This window comes from Galeopterus variegatus, unplaced genomic scaffold (genome assembly GCF_000696425.1).
Source record: "Galeopterus variegatus unplaced genomic scaffold, G_variegatus-3.0.2 Scaffold8027, whole genome shotgun sequence".
Classification (NCBI taxonomy): Eukaryota; Metazoa; Chordata; class Mammalia; order Dermoptera; family Cynocephalidae; genus Galeopterus; species Galeopterus variegatus.
This window is the reverse complement of record NW_007734138.1, coordinates 49524-62273: the sequence shown is the minus strand read 5'-3', so window position 1 is coordinate 62273 and position 12750 is coordinate 49524. Positions and strand designations below refer to the sequence as shown.

Sequence of the window (12750 nt, the reverse complement as noted above, 5' to 3'; positions counted from 1 at the left end):
ATAGAAATCTTTCCTTTTCTTCATCAGACTATACTTTCAAAGCATCTTCTTTTGCAACTCTAACACAGTGTATCACAGTTTACCTTTTAAGAAAGTCATTTTCATAGGACCGTGGGCACTGCAATAGAGGAGCACGAATCACTGCATTCTCTCACTGAGTCTTGGATAAAGCTTAGCATGGGTCCTCATGAGGCATAGAAATCTTTCCTTTTCTTCATCAGACTATACTTTCAAAGCATCTTCTTTTGCAACTCTGACACAGTGTATCACAGTTTACCTTTTAAGAAAGTCATTTTCATAGGACCGTGGGCACTGCAACAGAGGAGCACAAATCACTGCATTCTCTCACTGAGTCTTGGATAAAGCTTAGCACATAGTGAGTGCTCAAGAAATATTTATAGTTTCTCCCTATTGCTTTGCACCTTAAATCAGGATGCCCTGAGAGGTACTTATATCCCTGTGATTTAAGTGTAGCTATATCAGACCTTCGCCCATCCAGAACACATTTGCAAATTTGTAATTGATTAAAAGCTCCACTTCTGCTCCTTAAAGATAAACAGGAAGATGCACATTTTGTACAGCAGGGGTCCTTTCTAGAAAGCTTCCTTGGTTCAATAGTTTTCTATTGTTATGAACAGAACACCAACATAATTAACATAAGAATCCCTTAGAGGCCAATTTTAAATGAAACCACATTTAATTGCAGGTAATTCCTTTATTCCCCAAGATGATACTAACTTTCCAACTGGGTATATGAAATATGTCAAAATCTCTGCAAAGTAAACCCATTTAAATTGAAATAGTATAGTCTATCAACATCCAAAAGTATGGAATTATTTTGATTAGTTAGCCAAAACAAATAGAAAAAGAAAAGTAAATCCAAAGAGTCAAAGTATTCATAAAACAAAACCTAACGTGAGTTTTGACAAGTTCTGTATTTCCTGAGTGTCCAAGCAAAATAGTATATGTTCTTTGGAAAAAACGTTTTGCTAAAAATAAAATCCTGTCAATATTAATTTTCCATTTTTAGTATTTTGCTGGTAGCCTAAGTAATTTGTTTCAATCCTGAAATCTTCTATTGCCCAAAGCCATGGTGTTAAGAAGGCAGGATCAGTGTGCACAGGGCCTCTATGTTGGAGGTAATCAATACATATGTACTAAATGAAGCAATGAATGGTCATTGATTTGACATTTGTCTAAGTTCCAAATGTATCAAAAGTAACTTGTAGCGTCATAAAGGATGCGTAGGTTGTAGGCAATAAGTAGCTCGTCTTCTCTGGAGTTCTAAATTAGCTTCACTTTGCCCACTCAGCAACCTCCCTATTCTCAGTCTCATGTTTCCAGTGCCATCACGCCACCCCCCATGTGGCATGTGCTATATGTGCCACAGGTGACCAGGGCTACAGACAGATGATCCCTTCTCTTCAAAACACCCTCTTTCTGTGTTTTTTTAGGTGGCCATCATAGTGAGAAGGCATCCTCTTGAAGTTTGCCCCTAATTAGCAATGTCTCTCAACCTGCCACAAGACAGTGGCTGTACTTTTCCATTATTTTTAGAGATCTCTATATTGCATCTCCTATAAATAAAGAGATTTTTATAGATGGGATATGTATTTTTAAGAAGTCAGAGTAACAGATATATTTTAAGTGCATTTTTAAACCAAGAACTGCTCATGTATAGATAATTTAGATTTAAGAGCATAGTTATGCTAGTTGAACATGATAACAATACATTATTAAACATACTTAAGAAGATTAATGATTGCTTACTTTCCTATCCTCAATATCCCGCATGAGAATTTATAGTAAACACGATATAGCATGTTTTAATTTTTATTCTAGTTTGTAATCTTTTCTTTCTCATAAAAAACTCAAAGGAAAAAATAACCATGAAATCTTCATAAAAATCAAAACAAATATTCAGAGACTGATTCATCACTTAATATCTCTGATATCATCTAATTCGGGGTAATGCTACTTTATGAACATTTCTAGCAATATGAGCTTGAGGAAAAGAGAAAATGCAAAGATCACCTCCTATCTCCAGTCTTGTACCGTGATTAAACATGGCTAGGAGCTTTACCTTGACCTAGAAATTTTCTCCCCAGATACAGCAGTCTGTGGACCGTTTCCTTGAGTTCCTATTTCCTAGTGACACCATTTGTATTTCCTGACACTTAATATCTCTGATATCATCTAATTCGGGGTAATGCTACTTTATGAACATTTCTAGCAACATGAGCTTGAGGAAAAGAGAAAATGCAAAGATCACCTATCTCCAGTCTTGTACCGTGATTAAACACTGCTAGGAGCTTTACCTTGACCTAGAAATTTTCTCCCCAGATACAGCAGTCTGTGGACTGTTTCCTTGAGTTCCTATTTCCTAGTGACACCATTTGTATTTCCTGAAAATAACGTTATTTAAAAAGTCCCCAGTATTACGAGTTATTAATAATATTTCCACTCTCTTGTCCCCAGCTGGGTCTGAATGCGTGAACACCCCTGGTGGGGACACTTTCCTTCTTGAGTACAGTCATCTCAAGTGTTCAGAATTTCTGATATATAAGAACTTTTTTATTAATATCTACTTCAAATGTTATCTTTCTTATCCTCAGGCCATTTCCATGTCTACATGGAGATTTAGAATAATTTCCTTCCTCCATTACATTTTGTTCCTTGAAGGTATTTTATAACCAGAGTGCATGTTCTCTCTTTCTGAAGCTCCCTTCTTTCAGGCAAAATGGATTAAGTCTTTCTAGTTCAGTCCTCTGGATCTTGTGTTATGCCTCTTGTCTCTTGCATATTCTCAGCATGGAGATAAGAAAGAAGCATTATATTGTAAGTCGGAGACCTAGGAATAAAAAACAGGATTGTTATAGTTTTCCTCATCCTACCCTGCATCCAATTCTTAAAATTCCTTTAATGAATGAATAAACATTTGGAAATTTAGAAACCTAGATGCTACTATAAATATTATAAAAAGTGGGCCATTGAAATTTTATCTATGTGATTTAAACTTTTCTATAAAAATAACCAAATCAATACCTTTCTGACTTACATTTGCTGTCATTATAAATCTTTATTTGTCCTGTTACACAGTATAACAGGGACCATAAATGTCTTGCAAGCCTTGGGTTACCCAAGAGACCTTCCATTTTATCTCCTTTCCTTTACTACCTGTGCTTTTATTTACTCTTCTTCAAAGTCTATGTTTGTTTCTATTTTTATTACAGTCATTACATTTGATTTGATGTTCTAGCATTTAATCTTTAATATCCGTAGTAAATATACTTAGTATGGATTCATAAAAACTCAATTAGCATATTATTATTAAAGAAGAAAAGGTAAAACAAGAAACAGCCAGGTTTTAATAGGTTAGTTTAGATGATAGACTTTGTAAAAGTATATAATCAGTCTAAAGTAATTTTTAAATGTCATTTAATTATTTGTTAATTTTCAGTGGTCCACAAGCCTAGTTTTCCTTGTAGTCTAACACAGTCTATTTTTAAAAAGGAATTATTCCCAGAATGGATTTTTTTGTAGATATAGAAAATAATATTCTTTAATTTTATGGAAAGGCAAAAGAGCTAGAATAGCTAAAACAATTTTGAAAACAAAAAATAAAGTAGAAAGAATCACTCTACTCAATATTAAGGCTTACCATATAGCTACAATAATCAAGACAGTGTACTATCAGAAGAAGGAAAGACACATAGGTCAATGGAACAAAATAGAGAGTTCAGAAATAGACCCACACAAATATACCCAATTGATTTTTAATAAAGATCCAAAAGCAATTCAATGGAACACTTAGACATTCATGGGTAAAAAAATGAACCTCAACCTAAACCTCTCACCTTATACAAAAAAATAACTCAAAATGATCATGAATTTAAATGTAAAACTATAAAACATTTAGAAAAAAACAAGGGGAAATGTTTAGAATCTAGAGTTAGGCCAAGAATTCTTAGACTTGACCCCAAAAGCATGATTCATAAAAGAAAAAATCAACAAATTAGATTTCATGAAAATTAAAACCTGCTCTGCAAAAGATTCTCTTAAGAGGATAAAAACACAAGCTACAGAGTAGGACAATGATTACCTAGAATATGTAAAGAACTCACAAAATTCAACAATCGAAAAATTCAACAACCCAACTTAGAAAATTAGAAAGACACACAGATCCACTTCACATGAAGAGGGTATACAGATACCAAATAAGCACATTAAAAAATGTTCAATACTACTGGCCTTTAGGAAAATGCAAATTAAAATCACAATAAACTAACCCCACATACATATCAGGATGACCAAAATAAAAACTAGTGACAACACCAAATTGGCAAAGATACAGAGAAATTGGATGACATATTACCGGTAGAAATGTAAAATGGTACATACAGTTTGGTACTACTCAGCAGTAAAGAGGAAGAAGCCAACGATACAGTAAATGACCAGAGATGAACATTCCAATAATCATACTGGGTGAAAAAAGGTAATTCCAAAAGGCTACGTACTGCATGATTCCATTTACATAACATTCTTGAAATGACAAAACCATAGAAATGGAGAACAGATTACTGGTTATCAGGTGTTGAGGGAGTGTGTGGGTGGGAAGTACGTGTGGTTACATAAAAGGACAACACGATGAGGGATCCTTGTAATGATGAAAATATTGTGTATCTCGACTGTATTGATGTCAATATTCCAGTTGAGATATTGTGCTGTAGTTTTGCAAGATGTTATCGCTGGGGAGAAAAGTGAGGAAAGGCATATAGTATCTCTCTGTATATTTCTTACAACTCCATGTGAATCTGCAATTATATCAAAATAAAGAGTTTAATTAGGAAAAGTAATCCTGTTAGCAAATTGTAAAGATAAATACATCCAAATGAGAATGAGACATGCAAAACATTTATTTTCTTTTTTGGTTTTCCCTGCAAGGTTTGCGAGGAGCGATCGCCTTTGCCTTAGCTATTCGGAACACAGAATCTCAGCCCAAACAAATGATGTTCACCACCACACTGCTCCTTGTGTTCTTCACTGTCTGGGTGTTTGGAGGAGGAACGACCCCCATGCTGACTTGGCTTCAGATCAGGTGAGTGACACTGTTTAGCAAAGGAAATCATTATGAGGCATGGCTGTGCTGTTCAATTTCTGGTATTGCTGACCCAGTCAAGAGGACAATGGCAGGTCCGTATCCTAACTTTCCCTGGAGTCAAGTTGACCTTCACTCCCAAGGTGAAACAATATGATCTAGCACCAACTGAGCTGACGTTTCCAACAGTCTTAGAAACCCTAGGATGATGTCTATTTAGTCTGCCCCTAGATAGGGATTTATCCAAATATTAATTCTTTCATTCAACAATATGTATTGAGTACAGTGTGACATGCTATGGAGTTGACAAAAGTAAGTGAGACACAAGTCTTATCCTCAAGATCCTCACAAGCCAGTATGACTAACTTTCCCTGGAGTCAAGTTGACCTTCACTCCCAAGGTGAAACAATATGATCTAGCACCACCTGAGCTGATGTTTCCAACAGTCTTAGAAACCCTAGGATGATGTCTATTTAGTCTGCCCCTAGATAGGGATTTATCCAAATATTAATTCTTTCATTCAACAATGTGTATTGAGTACAGCGTGACATGCTATGGAGTTGACAAAAGTAAGTGAGACACAAGTCTTATCCTCAAGATCCTCACAAGCCAGTATGACTGATACAGAAAAAGCTTTAATGCTAAGGAGAAAGTGAATTCGTTTTGTTTTCAATTCCTCACAGCACTTAAGATAAAAATGGGAACATAGGAAATGCTTAAGCACATTTGGTTAGTGAGCCAGGTGTTTAGCCAGAGGGATGCTGTGGACACAGGTTAGATACATTCTCACAGGTAAAGAGGGTCAAGACTGGTCAGAGACCTCCAGTAAGCACTGCCTGGAAGATGATTGCTATAAACCTGAAGTTTGCAGGTAGCAGACAGTTTGACAAAAACAGATGGCTGGTACCCATTGCAAAAATGTCTAAATCTATTTTAAAATGTTGTTGTCTATATTTAAATGTTTCTGTGACCCAAGTCCTCATTTTCATACCCCAAAAGTAACAACAGTGCTTTAGGCAAAGACATTTCTTTTCTCAAATCCATACATCTTGATGATCATGCAGTCCCTCCCTGGTCCCCACCTATTCTCTGTGAGGACAATTCCATACCTACCTCATCTGACAAGAGAAGATCCATCTGACTGGAAAAGGACTTCCGAGAAGATTCTTACACACAAGGACTCTGTTATTCCAGCACCTAGGATAGTGTCTGACACTGAATAAATAATTCATGAAAAATTAAATGAATATAACCACAAATATAGATGTTTTTGTTTGGCATTTACTGATAGTTGTCTATCCATTTAACAAAGAGGGAGCAGAAGCAGTTCTCATAAGTTTCGTGTAGGAAAGCTGATGCTTAAACCGGGCCAAGTGGCTAGGCATTAATCCAAATTCAAGGAAAAAAGGACCTATTGAAGTGCTGTGGATTTGCTGAACACTTTGACTAAAAGTGAATAGAAGGTGTTTCAAAATGCTTGTTGAAGTATTTTCTAGGCATATAAATGTGACCTGCAATTTCTTGCACAGCGGTGGTTACCCGTAGGCTCCTATGCATGAGTACACATATTACATTAAACTCTACCGCGCTGGGTCCCCTGTGAACTGGTTGTAAGACAGTGGTATGTTCAGGTTTCTGGAAAATAAAATTCAGCAGGTGGATCCATGCATGGAAAAAATAGAGCTTGGAAAGCAAAAGTTAGAGGACACCAGTCTCACAAGATGAAAGTATTAAGTACCCTATCAGGTAAATTAGAATACTCAGAACGTAAAGTAGGGATGTCAACATTTTCTTAAAGTAATCAAATATAACTTGTTTGCTACAATTTCTTTCTTTACTATGAAGAGGTTGTCCCCAAATCAATAACATGTTTTATCCTAGCATTTACCTAACTCTCCTACAGGAGAGTTTTTCAAAGGCATCATTAACTTCAAATAGGTGTCATAACGTAGGCGGTCTCATGATATCTGGTTCAGCAGGGAGAGGGGAGTATAATAGTGGGGCTTTCGACAGGTTAGGACAGTTATCCAGGTGATAGGACAGGGAAGGATGGGGATGTCAACCAATGTCTAGGGGCCAGGTGGCTGGCGGGTCCACCTCGGCCAGTGTTATTATGGTCTCCTGCCAGGGGCACAACATGGGGTTGCCAGGCCATGGAGATGCCCCAGTGGAAATTGGCTCCAAATAGCCCAGCTGATTTGGTGCTATACTTGGCCACCAGCCCAGAAGGAAAAAGGGACAAAGGTAGTGGTGCTGGAGGAAGGGTCTGGGAGGCCTGGTAGCCAGCCTCCACCCATCCATCCTCTCACCAGATTCTTGACTCCAGCACAGGAAAGAATTCAAGATCAGAGTCACGGTAGAAAGTGAGAACAGTTTTAATGTGCTGGATAAGAAATACAAGTTCCACAGAGAGAGTGCAGCCTAGCTCCAGAGACTGGGCAGGGCCCACACCAAGTTTAATGCAAAAGTAAGAAATACACACTTAAAGTTCAGTACAGAGTTCAGGCTGGCTCAAGAGTGAGCAGCCACCTGCTAAAAGTAAGTTTGATACAAAAAGAAATCATGCACACCTCAGCCAGCCAAGTGCAGGTGGGCCCCAGGAAAGTGAGCAATAACCCCACCTTCGGCTGGAATTCGGCTTTTATAGTTTTGCTATCTAATGAATTTTCAATTAAGGGGGTGGTTTCCAGACATGTAACATAGTCTGCACACGTTCAGTTGGTCTCTTTTTGGAGCATGTTCATTGGTCAAATCCTATCACTTGCACCAGACATATTGAAGAATATTCTGTGCTCTTTAAGACCCCTAGTGGAAAGTCATTCAAAGGGTAAACTCTCTTCCACTGAGAATGCTTGGCTATGAGGGTTATATAGCCCTTCAGTACTGAGCATGCCCAGCCACTGGATTTGCATAAGCCAGCCCCCTGAGTTCTCAATGTTCCTGAGTTCATGGCAAAAGTAGGTCTACCTAGCAACAGTAACTTCCCTCTAGGGGAGGGCCCTGCGGAGGGGCCTGATGCCCTGGGGAGTGGCTTGAAGCCCAGAGGTGTGTCCTGAAACCTGAGCCCAGGGAAACTGAGCACCTCCTATCTCAGCAGCATTGTGATGTATTTAGGGAAAGGAGCTGACAGGGCTCCAGTCTAGTGGGCCAGGTGGTAATCTCAGGTGAGAACTAAAGTGTCAATCTGAAATCAGGGCAGAAAACCAGTCAGAGAGGCCAGAGATCCACCCATGAGGAAGTTAAAGGGGAAAAACTGAAGTTCATAGATATGCGGGCACCCAGGCAGACAGGACACAGGGCAGCAAGAGAAAGCTAAGACCAGTGGCTCTCACACGTGAGTGAGCATCAGAACCACCTGGAGGGCTCCTTAAAACCCAGATTGCTGAGCCCCAGCCTACGCTTCTGATAAGAATTTTTACCACATACCAGGAAATGCTGGTGCTGCTGGTCCCAGGACCACACTTGGAGAAATGCTGGTTTAGATTTCCTATCCTCTAGCAGAGATGAGGCTAATATTAAATACTGACAGATTTGACGGGGGGTAAATGCTGGTGCTGCTGGTCCCAGGACCACACTTGGAGAAATGCTGGTTTAGATTTCCTATCCCCTAGCAGAGATGAGGCTAATATTAAATACTGACAGATTTGATGGGGGATGACCAGAGCCAGGCATGCCTGAGCCTGCATTAGAGATTCCTTATCACCTAGAGAGAGGCACAGGCTGATTTAAGGAGGAAGAGTCACTGTGCACTGATCAATAGGAGGGAAATAAGATATAACAGAATAAACATTGAAGAACAGGACCATAAATGTGTGTATACAAACACACACACACGTGCACATAACATAAATTCGGTTCAGCTATGTTACAGAGATACCATCACACACTACACTTCTCTGCCATAGTTTATAATGTCATCAAAGAAATTTTCAATTCCATTATAGCTTTTAAACTCATAGCTGCCCATCATTTAGACTATATTTAGCATGGCTTTGCTTGTTTACAGAACCACATCTCATTAACCAACTTTCATGTCACTCTTTCCCGAAAATACCAGAACATAAGTAAATTGGAACTTTCATAAAATGACACAAATGAGGAAACCCAAAGGGCAGGAATGCAAATGTGATGTCAAATTGAGGCAGGAATAGGATAGAGACACGCCCCAGGGAAGCTACTCATAAATGTTCGGGCTGGATCAGCACTGCCACCTCTTTGCCTGGCAGTTAATGGACTCCTAATGCACTGGCAACAGCTGAGCCACAGCCAGTCAGCATGCCGCACTGTCGCACCTGAGCGCAAGGAGGCACAAAAGTGCAGACAGCCACCATTACCACCTTTCACCTGTAACAGACAAGGTTAAGGCAAGTGACTTCCGCACATGACCAGAAGCTGACACTACCTCATTAGGCCTTAGTTACCCTACCTCCTCCTTCACAGAGGAATGTTCCTCCCCTTAGTTAGGATAGAGAAACACCGCCGAAACACCCCCTTCCCAGGACAATATATAAAGACACACACACACACACACACACACACACACCCGGGAACACACAGGGCAGTTCTCATTTCTCTTTCTGAGGCCATCTAGGCTCATGTGTTGGTGCTGTTCTCTTTGCTATTATTGGTATGTTTGTCTGTCTACCTTCTTCCTTTTTTCTCAGTGGTTTAATCCATTTCAGTTGCTTATAACAAAATTCACAGAACTGGGTGATTTATAAAGAAAACGAAATGTATTGCTTACAGTTTCTGAGGCTGGGAAGTCCAAAGTCCATCTGGTGGTGGTGACAGTGACCCAGGGGTCTCACATTGCAAGATGGTGGAAGCAGAGAGAGAGCAGAGCGAGAGCAAAAGAACAACTTCCTCATTCACTCTCCTTTTAAAGGCCTCCAAGCCACGCCCCTGACCACCATTATTAGTCTACTCACTACTGCACGGTCCTACAATCCAATCACCTCCTCCAGGCTCCACTTTTCAATTACCATAATAGGATTTCCCACCCTCTTAACAGTCATAGTGGGGGCTAAGTTTCTAATACATAAAACTTGGGGGACACAATTCAAGCTTCAGTGAGTTTTGGGGGGACATAATGCTGTCCATTACACCCACCGAGTGAGCTCTCTGTACTGTGGACTTTGGTTGGTCTCAAGTAAGGTTTTCCTTACTTGGTTGGATCAAGAAGGGTCTGAAAATGAACCCAAGCATCCTCGCTTGGAAAATGACTTGTTTATACACTTTACACAGCCTTCCCTTCTTGATTGTACATTGTTTTCTCTTAAATTATTAGGTATATATTTGAGTTGTTTTTTTAATTCCTACAAAATTTTCCATTCAGCCACGAACTACCAAAATAGGATGCAAATAAAGTATTTTATATAAAGTAGAAATTGATTGTGCTAATATAAATTGCACTTTGAGGGAAATGGTTCTGAACCAGCAATGCTTACAGAAACTCAGAATGACCTTTATATACGAAACAAATTCTCCATTGATTAAGTATTGTCCTGAGCACCATCGAATTTCTTAGCCTGAAGCTGTTTTCTTTTAAAAATAATAACAAAATATTTTTAATGCAGCATTTGAAATAAATCAGACCTTTGTTTCCTAAAATACTAGAGAAATAGAAAAGACTCCTCCAGCATTACTTTGGAGGTTTTCATGTAAAAGAAAGCAGAATGGTTTCTTGATTTGAATCCAGATCGCCTCCTTTCTGTGGAATACATTAATACTGGTGGTGAGGAAAACCCAACCCCATAGTCTCCAAGGAGTAGATCTGCTCTTAGCCAGGAAACAAAAGAGATCAAAGATGTCAGGCTTTGCCCTACTGAGGCCAGTAAACAGGATTATCAACCAAATGATCACACATGCTCACAAATAAACATCAAAGACCAACAGAACGGAGCTCACTGGCAGTGGCACCAGGTAATTAACTTTTAGATGGTAACCCCGTTCCTGGTTTAGGGTAAGGCACCACATGGAGCCCACACCATGGTGCACACCTTTCCTGGGCATCCCCACATAAGAATGTTGGACCCATCTCTTCAGAATCTCTAAACCACAGTATGGAAAGCTTTCCATACCAGAGTAATAGAGAACTTGTCTCCCAGATGGCATTAGAAAGTGCTCTCAACAAGGTGACCTCTACAGATTCCGGATTTTGGCCTCTAAACACTCCAGCAATGACAGCCAGCTTTTTTTGAGTATTTACTCTGTGCCACATATTAGATAATAAAATGCTAGGCACATAAGCTCCCTGAGTCTCAGCCTCTCATCTATAAAATGGGGATGCTGATAGTAGCTACTTCCTAGGGTAGGTGAGGCCTGGCAAAACAGCCCAGGGTCATACCACTGTAGGCTGCAGAACCAGAATCCGGCCCAGGCAGCATAAGCCCAGGTAGGTGAGGCCTGGCAAAACAGCCCAGGGTCATACCACTGTAGGCTGCAGAACCAGAATCCAGCCCAGGCAGCCTAGGCCCAGGCCTACATGCCGAAATAGTGCGTTCTTCTACTACTTTGAATAAATGAGCTTATTCTTGATGCCAAAATCTTCCTTGATTAATAAATCCTCTGGGAAAAAAAAAGAGAGATGTACTTTTATAACCAAGACAGGCCTGTTAAAAGCAAACACAGGAAATCATCATCCATTATGAGTGATCGGGCCGACTTGATCATGCAGCACAAAAACTCTTTAGTGCTGGTTTTCTCTTTGATCTGAAGCAGTTAAAACAAAGCCAGCCCTAGCTTAAATTAGCCAAGTGGGGAAGTTTGCTTCCTGCATGATAGGAATTTAGAATGATAGGAATTATAGGAGTGCGTCACCCTTACTCCCATGTCCCAGCCCCATCCAGGATCCCAAGCCATCCTGCTGTCTGCCTCTTCCCTGACTCAACCAAAAACAAAAACAAAATTTACACACACTGACCGGGGGTCCATTGAAGAGTGAGTAACTTTTAGTAGTGCAATGCCACCACTATCAATATTTTAGTTAAATATTTAAATTCAATTTTTGGTTTATGACCCAAAGCCATCTGAGAATGTTTTTTTGGTTTTTTTAAATCATTCATACCCACTGGCTACAAAGTTTTTAAGTAACAGTCATTATAGGAATGTACACAATGATAAAGAGAGAATTGTCCTTAGTCATATCTTTTCATCTTAAATGATAGCAAAGTTAAATATACCTGCTTCCATACAGACTTCCTTTATTAATGAGGTGAGGAAATGTCAATTTAATATGATGAAGGAATAGATATAATTAGGTTCTCTTAATATCTAATTGCGTTCTGTTCGTTTTCCTTTCCAGCATCCAAAGTCTCACACATGTTTAACAATTTGCTTTGTTGGTATGTTAATGTAATGGACCCGCAGCCACACTCTGGGCTAGACTGTGTGAGTCCCAACCCTGCTCCCATCCCTCACTGGCTGTGGGACCGTGAGCAATAAATTCAACCTCTCTCTGCCTCAGCATTCTTAACTGTAAAACTGGCATCATCATAATAATATTGACTTCTTTAGAATGTTATGAGGATTAACAGGAATTTAGTACACACAGTGTATGCTCAACAACTATTGCTGTAACAGTACCCAAAATATACCTATGAGCCTTTCCTTATCCAAACACCTTTATTGCCACACACACACACACACACACA

At 39.5% G+C, this 12750-nt stretch overlaps 1 protein-coding gene across 1 annotated transcript in view; it reads left to right on the top strand.

Annotated features, from left to right (window-relative positions):
- Positions 1 to 12750, top strand: part of LOC103608110 (sodium/hydrogen exchanger 9-like) — a gene marked incomplete at both ends in the record, with an annotated part of 81600 nt that overhangs the window by 22500 nt on the left and 46350 nt on the right. The window contains one exon of the mRNA XM_008592556.1: positions 4945 to 5098. Coding sequence (XP_008590778.1) covers positions 4945 to 5098 — 154 coding nt within the window. The remainder of the gene's footprint in view (positions 1 to 4944; positions 5099 to 12750) is intronic.